This window comes from Solanum pennellii, chromosome 5 (assembly GCF_001406875.1).
Source record: "Solanum pennellii chromosome 5, SPENNV200".
Lineage (NCBI taxonomy): Eukaryota > Viridiplantae > Streptophyta > Magnoliopsida > Solanales > Solanaceae > Solanum > Solanum pennellii.
The window spans coordinates 70,349,354-70,363,589 of NC_028641.1; the positions used below are offsets into that span (position 1 = coordinate 70,349,354).

Here is a 14,236-nt window from a genome sequence, read left to right on the forward strand (position 1 = left end):
ATATACGTAAAAACTTCATACAAGTCTAAAATCTATCCTCAACTAGTAGTAGCTATCACCTGTGAGTATTTTTCTTATATTGCGCTCTATCATTATCTAAATTTATACCAACTACCAGGCAGTTGTAGGTCATTTGAGACCACTTCCTTCCATGTAATTTTAGGTCCACTTCGTACCCTTTTTAACACCTAACTTATCATAGTTTCATATCTACAGACTGATGTATGTATCTATAGGTCAACACATAACATATCCAAATCATCTTTAAGTGATATTCTCACATTTTATCGTCAATGTGTGCTACTTCCACTTCTAGTAAATGTAGTCATCACACATATTTTAGCAGCCCAACATTCACTACACTCTTCAGTCTTCACTACACCAAAGAGAACAATAGGCACCTCAAGATGCCACTTCGTGCAAAAGCAGCAGCAGCATCAAAATTGAATTTTTCACAATTACTGTGGACTAAATATCCGATACATTTATGTCATAAATAATTTGTCCTACAAAAAAGATATGGATATATCAACCCTCTTTTCTCTTGACGAACCCTGCTTCCTCACATTTATAGGTGTTAAAGCTAAATCAATCTATCTAAATCAGGCGGATTTCAACTTGGCAGATGTGGATGCCAGATGTGAAAGGGTTCTGTGTCCAACAAACAGTAAGAAGATCCCTAAGAATCCAAGTGCTTTCAGTGTTGTGAACAGATTCAACTGCACGCAGAAAATAAATAAATAAATATATATGTAGAGTCAGCAAGCAAAAGTATTTTGTCTAACAAATAAATTTTCTTGCGGAATTAGAGCCTTCCACAGATTTACGAGGGCAGCTGAATATCCCGTGGCAGGTCATTTAGGATTTCATTGTCAAATGAAAAAAGTTAAGCTGAAGTGTGGGCAATGGATACTTATTCTAGTTAACTATCTCGTGCTTAGAGGTACTGATCTACCAGTTAATGATTTATCAAGAAGCACTAGATAAGCAGATTCAGGACTAATTCACCATTTAAAAAAAGGGTCAAATAAACTGTGCCTGGTACTAGTGTTGCAAATGATACCTACAGTGAAGAGTTTGACACTTGTGCTATAGCTACAATTATTCAACAACTAACGTGGCAGTTGTGAGTAATAAATTGCTGTCACCAATGTCAGTCGGAGTAAGAACCACATGTATTTTGTATTTCTCCTTTGATAAATGCCCTAAATCTTAATATTAAAAAATATGCAGTAGACTAAAGTTTAAGGGAAATCCTCAGATTCAGTTAATCCTATTAGCTATTAAAAAGGACATTTTCTAAGACTTTGCAGAATTCCTACAACTAATAATGAGGATTTGTAACTTGTAAGGGTATCCTCTGCAGAACCGAATGACCAATTTTCCTCAGCTAGCAGTAATTTGGTTCAAGCAATGGGAGAGAAAAAGAAAGGGACAGGGAGCCTATTCCCCCCCTCCCCCCTCCTCCCGAAGAAAAAAAAAACTATACATAACAGAGGTTTTCAATCTCATAAGCCATTACTCCTAACCCCACCCACTAAAAAGGGGTCTTCTCAAATAAAAGTACAGCTGCTTTTGAAGAAAAGAGCATAATAATGATATACAGGTAGCAGAAAAGAAAACCAAAGGACAAACCTTCAACCAGAACAGAGAATAAAGTGATAGAACGGCCACAATGGCAAGGTGAAAAAGGATGGCAAATGCTGCAGGTGCTGATGCTGTTGGGAAGTTCTTCAGGTTCACACGTAGTCTCAAAAGCTTCAAAAAGACATGAAAGCATGATAAATTAACCACAACAAAGGCATTTTAGGCAAGGGAGAAGATGTTAAGCTCTACATCCAAGCCAAGGCAAAACAACAAACTGAAATAGAACCAACCAATCATACAGCTATTATCTCTTATGCTTTCTTCTCTTTTAACAATGGTAACAAGGGAAGATCGTGTGCACCAAAACTAATCCACCGGGTTCATATTACCTCATCAGTACAAGTACCGGGTAACTCCACCTACCAAGGCTTAGATAGATGGGAAGAAATCACCTTTCTTTGGTTCTATTGGGATTGATCCCACAGCTATTATCTCTTCTTTTTATACATTTTGCCTTTTTTAAGTGTAGGGAGGGGGGACACTGCAAATTTATTACATTTGACTTATTTTAAAAAAGAAAATCAAGCATGGTTCAGAGAAAAGACCTACCCCAACCAAAAATCCAACGAATGGCAAAAGAACAAGGGCCAGAAATGCATAAGAAAGGTTGCTCGGAGGTCTTTTCTCTGGAGACCTGAAAATGTGAGCTATTTCTGCCTTGGGGCCAAATCTAGAGGAAGGGTCAACAGCCTGAGGAGGTGGGCGTGCTGCCTTCTCTGGAGCCTCTGGCAAATCTAATTCAACAGATCCCAATGGTTGCAAGAACGAGTTCTCCTGGAGAAAACAAAATGGTCAGCTCAAGATACGACAAAATGTTTCAGATCCATTAGCCAAATTTCTTTATTGCCTGTTTTCCCCCCAAAATGACCAAAGTGTGGCGCTATATGCAGCTTTAATGAAGTTGGAATCCATACATACCATTACAGCATCTCCAACAGTAAGTTGAATATCATATCTACCCGATAGATAGAAAAACTTTTCAACAAGTCCAAGGAAATCCTACAAGACAGAATGCCAATTAAGAATTCAGCATTAGCTTCAATTTTGGAGTTAGAGGCAACTGCACACGTTTCTTCTTGGATTTGGAGTTTGTGCTGAACTTACAAAACACGTCCACATTATGTTAAGCAGTAGCAACAGAGTGCAGAAGAAAATTTAAGAACTTACTAGTATTATTTCAAATTGTTTTCCAGAATTCCCGACCACAAAGATATGCTCCACCTTGCTCTCATGACTCAACTTGAGGAAAGCCTGCAAAACATCTTAATAAGTCATCCAACTGGATAATAAAGAGTGCAACTTATAGAACACATAAATCATGATCCCAACCTGGTGTGGCTTCAAAGCATTCCCAAGAGGAGAAGTTAATTGAAATGACAACCGTAGCTTTTGAAGATGGTTTGCTGATAAGGAGATGGAGTTCTTTCCAGCCAAATCAAGCCTGCGTGGAACACCCCCAAGAAAAAAGATAAACTAATGAAGGCTTATAGAAATTTAATGCATACAATTTGTGTAAATAATAGAAGATGATTCCACATGGCTAGTCAAAGTTAGAACACTAATTTCAGTGCTTTACTTGTGCCTTGTAAAGTGGGATTATATAGATGAGAGTGCACTCTCCAGGTTTTCAAGCTAAAACAAATTCAATGGAAAAGGAAGATATGTAGTGCCAATCTAGCATCAAACTTCACCAAATTTATTGGCATACCATTACATGTACTCCAGTTCCAATTTCCAAAAAGAAAATCTCAGCAAAGAAGTCATTACAAAGTATGGAAAGGTCAAACTACGAACATGTAAAATCTCAAGTCAAATCAGCAAGTATTATGACTTTATGAGCATTTCTGCAACCTAGTTATATAACTTTTTTGAATTGAAAAACTTAAAAGTTCTGCAATCAATCATAGGCAGACAAACTCAAGTTTATCAATGATAAAGAAACTGTGACTATTAAAACTTTGAGAAGGAGTCCTTAAATAACAGTTCAGTAAATTGGTCTGACAGCTCCCATAGAGACTCTACTTTCACAAGCTTGAGCCTCTACCAGTTGTCAGAAGTAAATCAAACTATTAAAAGCAACTATGTGCAGGAACTAGAAGTGAATTTTAGCCCCGTAATAAATAATTAAAAAAAAACTACTATAACAAAATAGCTTTAAGAACAAGAGGAAAAGAGAGAAAAATGTATGTGTATGTTCATTATTTTGAATTGACAATATCACCTACCTGAAACAGAAATAAGTTCCACTAATGACATTGACAATAAATAACTAGTATGTGCAGAAAATGGTAAAAAGAGCAGCCAATGATTAAAAAGGTAACTTCTTCAAAGTGGATATCAAGAAGAGATGAGAAGGATAAGAAAGGAAAGAAAATACTTTTTACGAGTTTCAATATTCCCAAGATCACTGTCAAGTACAGAAATCTCTGCATTATCAACTATAATAACTCCTGTAACGTATATGGGTACTTTTGTTCTTCCTCCAGTGGCATAGATCATTTTGTGCTCTGAATCATGAAGAACAATCTACAAGATCATCAAGAGGAAAGGAACATAAATTGGTCAAATGAAGATCGACAAAGGAAGCAAATTTGATAAGGAGAAGAAGATGACATACCTCAAAACTGAAAATGTAATTGCCAACATCAATGTCTTTAGGCAAAGCATCCAAGTAATGCACGCCATTTTTATGGTCAAATTTGAGATCCTGTATTATGGTGGCAGACAAATATTCACAAAGTTAACAGAAAGCAGAGATGCTAAAAATAGTTTCAAAGAAAATATTAACAGCTACATCTTATGCACGAGATCACAAACAAAAGCAGCTTAGCACCTGATCAATAACAGAGGCATCCTTTGAACCAGAGCTGAAAATCTGCTTCAGTTTGACTGTCAGAGAAGGTGCAGTAGCCCCCAAAACAGTGTTTACGTTTACCTAATTGTATCAAAGATAACACTCCATCAATTTCAGATATGCTGGCGAAACTTATTAGAGCACCAAGATAACAAGATACATGATACAAGAAAGAATGCATCACATTTCTTCTCAGAGGAATAACTGTTAAGAAAAAAAAGCACACATGAATCATGCTAAAATATTGAACTAGAAACAAAGCAGGTTCTGTGCTTTATCTAGCTTATACAGAGATTGGGCCATGACACCGAGGTAATGAGCGAGGTGTCTTAGCACATTCAACCAACTGTTTTTTCGTAACAAGATTAAGATTAATTTTAAAAGATAGATGAGCTCTGCTTGAAAAAGGTGGAACTGCACAGCAAAACGACTAGTTAATATGTCTGCATTAATAACTTGAAAATGCATTCTGGCATCTCAAGAAATTTAATAATATCTTTTATTAAGAAAATTAATATGGTCTGGAACATGATTGACATAGTTTTTACTTGACATACTTGGTTGCAGGATTCAATTCCTCCACCCTCATATTGGCTTTTCTTTTTAGTTATTTTATGTTTTCATTATGTGCCTTTTTTATATGTTGACTTTTTAGCTTAAAACAGCATCAGATTTGGATGCTTTTCAGTGCCTTTCATTGAAGCCACTAATTATCGTCTGGAGCATACCCTCTCCGAATCTTATTTTTGTAGATCTCTATGTCTCAACTCTCAAGTTATCACTAAAGAAACACCCATAAGTGGAAAATATAGTCTCAAAGACTTTATAGTCTAAATCTGAAAATTGAGGAATACAAGGAAAGAAATTATGAAAGAAATATATGGAGTGATGTATTCAGAATTCAAGAGACTTATATCAAAAACGTCACACCTTAAGCTGGTCCTTTCTAGTCAATGAAAGAACGCTGGTGGGGAGTGATAATATCAATGGAATGGAGACCCTGCATTTCAATAAATGCTTGATATGTAAGTAAAGAAATGGTGCTGGTCTGATTGCAGCAATGATGCTACATCTAAACTCTACCAGCAAAAATCCAAACACAACATTTTACAGATACGAAGCAAATGCATAAAAAATCAGATAAAGTGAAAAGAAAGTATATTGCTATGAACCTATTGTTTTCCAAGGAAGCCAATGCTTCAATTTGATAATACAAGTCCTTTGCATTTCCAGGAACTCCAGCACCAAGGAGAAACCTTGCCAGACCTAGAATTTTGTCACCTGGAAGCTGCACATCATAAAGAAAAGTATTATCAAGAATGACAATCATCAAATTAGAGAAAGAAAATAACATGTGCTACACAACATACATTTAAATTTTCGGCAGACACCGCGGCAAAAGCTGTAATCCCACGCACTACAGCTGATGAAGCTGAGAGGGGACCCTGATGTCCATGAGCATCAGCAAGTTTTTCATCAAAGTAATAGGCTCCATCATCTGTAATATGATATGACAACAATATTATCATAGACGTTCATTTATTAGAACCGAGTTATAAACTGTCACCTCCACCAGCTCACAGAAAGAGAGAAAAAGAGGTATATACCATATTTCTCTAGACCATCAAGAAGCTTCGATATATCACTTTTCACCATGCTAATCTGCCAATGCACAGTAAATATGGGGTTGAATTCAAAATACAGAAGATATTACACAGAATTATGTGAGCGGTAATAAACAAAAATCAGAAGATTAATGGCATTATGATAACCAAGTAAAGCGTGCAATAACTTTAGCATGTAACCTGACATAATGGTCAAACTGAGACACACAGCCATAAGAAAACTTCAAATCAAGTACGACGAAATGTTGGGTCTTTATTTTTGATAAGTGATACTCTATGTCAAGAGAATGACTTGGATGTCTGCTTTTTATCTCCTGAATGCATGGTTACTCAAAGATATAACTATGTATCCTCAAGCCGTTTTAACTAAAAAGAAAACAAAAAATTGAAATAAGAAAAAAATCGACAGAGGTCACACTGCCACATGAGATGCATTATTAAAGTTTCTTAATCCTATCTGGCACCTCTTTACACCCATGGATAATTAACCCACAGGAAAAGGAAGGCAATTAAAGTCAGTTTAGTTAATCATTCTCTATAGTTATTAATTACACTCTACCATCCCCAGACCCCACTTTATGGGATTTCACTAGGTATATTGTTGTCGTTGTCGTTGTCAGCTCTATAGTTAAATATTGAATGTGTAAAACTTAAACTCACATTTAGTGACACCCATATAACTGCATATGAAATACATCCCAGTGTAACCCACTTCAGTAATAGCTGCTGTCCACCTGACACTTCAATACCATTTTTTTCTTGACAATTCAAAATGATGTCATTGATATCACACCTCGTCAGTCGTCGGTGTCATTATAAAAAAAGATGGAATTATTTGGAGCTGTTAGGAATATGTGAGTAAAATTTGTGATGAAATGTGTTACTTAGATTATTAGGAAGGAAAAAGGTGAAGTCTAATTACATTTGGAACACAATGCCCCGAATGTAGCTTTTCTCGCAGCAAGCTGGCTTAAACTATGGATAAAAGAGAGTATCTCATGTTGTTACGTATTGTTTGTGATAATTTGGAATTTACACTTGCTTGATGCTTCAAATGTGACTTACTGGTGTGATTAAATAACATAGTTCTATTGTTTTTGAAAGATATTCAGCTGGAGAAGGACCATACCGAAACCAAGGAAATCAGTATGGGAGCAAGGAAAAAATTACTGAAGGAATGGGCCAAAAGAACAAGATGGACGCATGAAAGAGCAGAAAGAAGGGAACCAAGTTCAGAACCCAAGTACCGACTGAAATACAATGTTACTAGTGTCAAAAAAACGAAATATAGCACTGACATACCAGAGACACTTGAGACGCCTAGTTCCTAGACTCTGTAGCATGTGGTCATGTAGCGCTTACGATCAACCCGTGTCCCATTATCTACAGAATCTCATCCGCATATTCAAAGAATTGTTCCTTACTAGATCAAGGATTAATTTTAGGCAAGAATTTGAAGAGAGAGGATTCTTGAAGAAACCATAAGAGTTTTTTCTCAATAGGATAATGATATTGGACATTCTTACTTTCAAGTATGGTGAACTTCATTATTTTAGGAATATGATGGAAGTCGACATGTTTTTTACTAGTTTACTTCTATAACACACTTTTCTTGCTATATCAAAATGAAAGTGGGTTATGAAGTTATTTATCCAACTTCTGCTTATGTATCTAATTGATTGGCCATCAATTAGATCAAAGTAACAACACAAGTATGGGCTCTATTCACCAATATAAAGAGCCTAAATTGGATTATGCCAGAACATACAACAGACCTACTAAGTTGCTGGGTCAGAAGGGGAGGTAGTAAGAGCCAGAGGAGATGGTGGAGAACAGTACCTGCTTGTATCTGGTGGAGCACTTGGAAGGAGAGAAATCAGAGAATTTTTGTAGGGAAAGAATGCACTATAGAGAAGATTAAGTGGAAAGTTATTACCACTTAGGTTTTTGGTGTAAAGAAATGAACATAGAAGAAGAAATTCAACTAGTGGATTTTTTTTTTTGAGAATGATAACTTTTTTTTCTATTTATCCACAGGTATACTACATCAAAGTACCCCCCTCCAAAAGTATTACAAACTAGACTGACTCTATCTGTGCTTTTTGTCACAAATAGTCTATAACATCAAAAAGTTCTTCTGCCTGTACTAAAACTTTCTGTTTACACCAAAAATAATAAAGAGCTATACAATTCATCTTAAAATTCTGCAAATTGTTCTTCTTGCCCTCAAAACATTTTTGATTCCTTTCTTTCCACACTGTCCACCATATACAAGCTGGGACAATCCTCCATCTCCTCCTTAATTGTAGTATTGCCTATATTGATCCAACAATTTAGGAGTTGTGCTATGTATCTTGGTTTCACCCAAATGATCTTCCTAAGGCTGCTGAATATTCTCCATAATTGATCTGTCCATTTGCAATGCAGGAAGAGATGGTTGACTGTCTCTGCCTGTTCCTCACACAAAAAGCATCTTGAGCATAGTTGGAACTTCCTATTCTTTATATTCTCTTGTGTCAGCACTGCTTCCTTTGCTAGTAACCATGTGAAACACCTTGTATGGGATTTTAGGTTTCCATATCATCTGTCATGGCCAGAGCTCCTTCCTGTCATTTGAATTTGAATGATTGAGATCTTTGTAAGCTGACTTGACACTGAAAACCCCTTTGCTGCTAATCTTCCACACAACCTTGTCTTCTTCCCTAGTCAGATTACTAAATTGTGTCATTGTATCATGGAAGGCCACTATGTTCCCCATCTCCTAATCATTTAGATTCCTCCTAAGATGTAAGTTTCACCCCTGTCCTGTCCAAATATCAGCCACAGTTGCATTTTGTTGATAGCTCGGTGTATATAAGTCTGGGAATAATTGTTTCAGGGTTCTTTGGGCTATCCATCTATCCTCCCAAAATGACACCTTCATTCCATTACCCACCTGACAACTAGTGGATTTTATAGGAGCTTAGTAAATAGTCCTGTTTTTTTGTTGGTTTTTTTTTTTGTGAAACTGGTAAGGTTGAATTTTTTTGTTGGTTTTTCTATGTAACTAACACTTTTGGAGGTGGCCAGCATAGCCCTTAATGCTGAGGAATACAATGTTACCATTTCAAAAAAAAAAATTAGATTTGTCTATGGAATCCTACTGCGAACAAAAAAGAGACTTTAATAATTTAACTTAAGATTCGAGTAGGGTAGGATAAAGTCAACTAGATAAGTTGGCTCGCTTTATGTTAACAATAGGATATACCAAGTACCAACGAACATTATGTAGCCCGTTATTGAACATGACACTAGAGCATTTTAATTAATGTTATTTGCGTAAGAATATCGTGGAATCACATCAGGCTAGGCTGCCTACATCCCACCACCCTTAGGTTGCGGCCCTTCTCTACACCCTGAGTGAATGAAAGTTGCTTCATGCACCAAATTGACCTTTTATCCGCGTAAGAATATAGAAATAGGTCGAGTGAGATAGGATTATATGCAAGTAGGAAGATACTTGCCCCTGGTCAATAACAAAATCCATTGAAATAAAAGTGTAGAGAGGTACAATCGATTAAATAAAATGCTTAGAAATTCGAAGTCCTAAAATCTTGATCCACTGATTTATGGAAGCATTATAATCATCATTAATGAGACCTCAATTATTGGTACTTATACTAATAACCTCATCACCAAGTGTAGTCCACACAATACAAATGCATCAATCTTCGTATATAGCAAACTTTGGTGCCTATTCTTCATGGAAACGATACTCTAGTTCCTTAATCTTTCTTGTTAAGTTTTTTTTTTTGAGATAAAGGTAACTGTGTATTCACAAAAGGCTCATCATCAAATAAATGATGAGCATAGATAACTTACAATCTCATCAGAGCATTACCCTACGGGAGATTACAAATTACCTATAAAGTCTTCATAAAGTTCTATATACCCCATCATATCTTGTTTACACCAAAAATACAAAAGACCAAGACTATTCATTCAAATTTTCTGGATGTTGTTCCTCTTATCCTCAAAGCAACTTAATCTTTCTTGTTAAGTTGGTGTCTACTTGCATGCATATTGTAAAGCAACATGGGCAACGCGTGATGTAATATTATAGACACATACTCTTCGAAGAAAGAGATACGTAATCTTAGGTTAGTCCTACTAGTCTAACGAGTCCAGCAAGGATATATATCACCTTTTATTACATTGCAATTTTGCATCACAATTACAGACTGGTTCTCTTTGTTCAATGGGAAGTCCTAAAGATTAGCCCAAAAAGAAAAAGGGGGCCACTTGGAGGACAACACCGCCATCATTTTTCACATAATTAAAGAAATAGGATGCCATTTCATATGAACAAGATCGACATTATAAGTTCAGAAAGATGGCCAGTGTACTTGTCACATAGAAAATCTCAATAAAAAGAATCCAATAGAGCCACATTTTGAAGGAAACACCACCAAGAAGTGATAGCATTAATCTCATGGGTTCTTCATAAAATGCAAGCTAGACCACATTTATAGCAAGCTTGTAGGTAGCAAAACAAGACCATCTTATGAGTTATGATGAGGAAGTATGAATTAAACTCCTCAAGGATGATAAGAGGACAAATTTTACTCACCAAAGATTGATCAATCTCAGAAGAAGCTAATGAAATGACACCAGCCAAGCTCTCAAGTGCAATTCCTGTAAAAAGTGGTTAATCAGGAAAATGCAAAGAAAACACCGTAATGATTATTTTGAGTTAAGCTTCTCTTCAAAAAGTTCTCCAAACCCTGAAAACAATTTTGTGTGGTTTTAGAAAAGACAGTTGTTCTTTCCGGGGTACTTTTTGAGTGGCTTTTGAATAACCAATAGCTATTTTTGTTGTTTCTAGAATGTATAAAATTTGTAGATCTTAAAACAAGACTAACCAAATCAGGTATTCCATTTGCCACAAGCATTAACCAAATATTGCTTTTTCAAAAAATATTTCCAGAAATGTTGCCTATGTACTTGAGAACCTTAAGGAAGTTGTCTTACAGAGACTTGGCTTCCTCTTAAATAGAGAATAATTACCTGCAGCATAAGTACTAGACTCAGGATTGTTGGAGCTATAACGCCACCTTCCATCACTTTGGCTGAGAGCCTGTCAAGAATACCAAATGTCATGTCCAAAAACCTCATAAAGACGAAAAAGAGTCAAAATTCCAGTAGTAGTGCAAAAGTGAAACATAAGATGAAACCTTTATGGAGCGGACAACTGAATCGGCACTTTCAAGATGTACATCCACGTCAGAATTTAGGCCCTACAGAGTGAACATGGCATGTGAGAAACAGAGAAATCACTCCGGACCAAATAGAATGTCCTTGTGAAGCACACAGAATACATAAGCAGATCATGAGATTCACAAATGTTATCAATTTCAACCAGAAATAACGGCTACTTTAGATGCTTCTGCTTTTCTTTTACCATTTTCTTTTTTATTTCAAAGGATTTGAGGTGATAGAACCATTAATGAATCAGGATATCAGTTCTAATAGTTAAGTTGAATAGAAAACAAGAGACATTTTCCTATGCATTACCTTGATAAGAACTAAACTTCCAACTGAATAGTAGTAGTCAAGAAGTGAGCTGGCACTTTTCACAACATCCTTAAGTCTTGGGGCTATGTCCTTGCGGAAAAAGAGAGAGAAAAGTGAATATAATGCATTTAAATTGGCTTTCAATCAGTATATCGAAACAGTTCATCCAGCTCAAACATACTGCTAATGTCTTCTTGTTAAGCTCGCAGTTCAATAGCCCATTGACTCTTAATGCCTGGAACAGATCTTTCAATGCTGAAGTAGGAGATGACAAAGTGTCCCCCACCGTCACACATGTAGCAGCCCTTTGGTCAGGCTGTTTTTTAATTCCAAGAACTTCAAATGTCCTTAAGGCCTCGTATGTTTCTTCCAGACTGGAGAGGTGACATAAAAAACATAATGACATGCATCATTGTGACATTGCAAGAGCACACAGTTATTGCCAGCCATGAAATTATAATGTGAATGGAAACAGAGGGATTTCCCTTGAAAGCCAATTACAATTTTTTTAATAGGTGAATGATGTTAGCACAGAAAACTCAAATGCACGTAAAATATACAAAATATTGTTTAGTCAATGTTTGTCGATGGATGCTCTTATTACACTCGTAGTCTTAGAAGAATGAGAGCCAACTATGTAGCATCTATATTAAGAATCAAGAATTCAAGTATTGTATACATCATTAGACCAATCATTAGTAGGAACTACCCATAATAACGGATCAACAATATGTTACCCTTGAATTACTCTTACCAAGCATGAAAAACTAATCAGACTACACATAGTTGGAGCTCATTGTCCATTAATACTATCCTTCAGATACAGAATATATATATAGTCCATAATACTGGAACTCTTATGTGACCCAAACATATTGTAGTTATTTTCACGTTTTCCTGATAGACTGTGAAATTAAACCGACCAACCCCACAAAACAAAGGCAGAACAACACAACAACAATAACATACCCAATGTGTTCCCATAGAGTGAAGTTTGAAGAGGATAGAGTGTACGCAAACCTTACCTCTACCTCAGATGTGAGGTAAACAGGTTGTTCCCGATAGACCTTCGGCTCAAGACAGAACATACTAAAAAAGATAATGAAAGTGCAAGAGACACTAGGTTGTAACAAAACATCAGACAGTGGCAGAACAGTATACAACCAAATAACACTACTATCAAACTACACGAAGCAAAAGCTGTCAATATAACCAAAGAACAAGAAAGAACAAGCATAGCACTACGACTACTAGTAAGGGCACCAAGACAATGCACTCCTGCTTACTAGCATAGATACACTCCTACCTACTAGCATTCCACTCTAATTACTGTCTTTCACACCTCCCTATCTACGATCATGTCTTCAGTAAGCCACAACTACAACATATCTTGTCTAATCACCTCTCCACAATACTTATTCGGTCTACCTCTACCTCTCATGAATCCATCCATTGCCAACATCTCACACCTTCGCACTAAAGCATCCGTTCATCTCCTTATCACATGTCCGAACCATCTCAACCTTACTTACCAAAAAACAAAGGCAGAAGAAGAATCCAAAATCCCAATTGCAGTTGAATGATAATACCGACAACAGTATAGGGTATTCTAGATTCCATTTTCAGTCTAACAGCCATCCCAAAGCCTAAAACTATACTATCATCACCCAATTAAGTATTTAACAGGACGAGTTCACATCATCTGCATAGATCAGCGGACTAAACTCACATGAAAGGCCCCAAAACGTAGCCTTCTTATAAACATTATAAACAAATATATGGCACGCTTTAAATGTGATTCCAACATATGCATGATATATTCACGGGAACAAATCGAACTAAGCTCTGTCTATGCAAGCTTTAAAAACTTCCAATATAGCTGATTCCAATTAATTGACTGATCCAGAGAAAGAAGGGTTTTAGTAAGGTTTTAATCAAACCTCGACAAAGATCCATGAGCGGGAGTAAACAACTCCAATGCAGCAGATCGGTGAGAATCGGAGATAGGTTTGAAGATTGCCGCTTCACAGTTCAATACGGACAATGCTAGTACCAGAAATCCTAAAACTTTCGCCATTCCTGTAAAGAAAAAATCACACAACAAACTGTTAGCAGTGTAATTACATAGTAACGTAGCGAAATGGAAGTGAAATCACAGAGATCTTCGAGAGTTACTGGAGATGATGGAGGGAGACGGAACTTTGCGAGTTTGCGCCAGTGGAGAAGACCAATGGAGGAGTGTGAAACATATGCAGAAATTTTTGGTGTCATATTCCAAATATACCCCCTCTGTATATCGTATTGCCCAACATGTCCGATTAATTTAAATTTGCTCGTTGCAAAACTTATTTCTAGATGTCATACTCCTAACATAATTTATTTCAAATCTAAAAATTTATACTCATAAACAATCAATCAAAATAAATGTATGTATAAATGAGGATCTTCATTCCGCCTATATGGCATGCCTCAACGATCAGAAAAATATTTTTTTAAAAAAAAATTAGGGCTTTTTAATTTTTTTTACACAATAATATTACATATATATATATATATA

At 36.2% G+C, this 14,236-nt stretch overlaps 1 protein-coding gene across 1 annotated transcript; it reads right to left on the reverse strand.

Moving 5' to 3' along the window:
* Positions 1-250: 250 nt before the first annotated feature.
* On the reverse strand, positions 251-14,006 carry LOC107020698 (dolichyl-diphosphooligosaccharide--protein glycosyltransferase subunit 2-like). Its single transcript, XM_015221156.2, has 20 exons — positions 13,855-14,006; positions 13,620-13,758; positions 11,861-12,053; positions 11,680-11,769; positions 11,340-11,402; positions 11,173-11,242; positions 10,736-10,800; positions 6,109-6,163; positions 5,872-5,999; positions 5,674-5,789; positions 5,432-5,501; positions 4,481-4,582; positions 4,265-4,354; positions 4,025-4,173; positions 2,977-3,088; positions 2,815-2,898; positions 2,566-2,646; positions 2,197-2,421; positions 1,636-1,758; positions 251-719 (listed from the first exon to the last, which is right to left on the reverse strand). Exons 2-20 carry the CDS (start codon positions 13,754-13,756, stop codon positions 603-605), a joined length of 2,070 nt encoding a protein of 689 aa, XP_015076642.1. The 5' UTR covers positions 13,757-13,758; positions 13,855-14,006; the 3' UTR covers positions 251-602.
* Between the last annotated feature and the right edge of the window lie 230 nt (positions 14,007-14,236).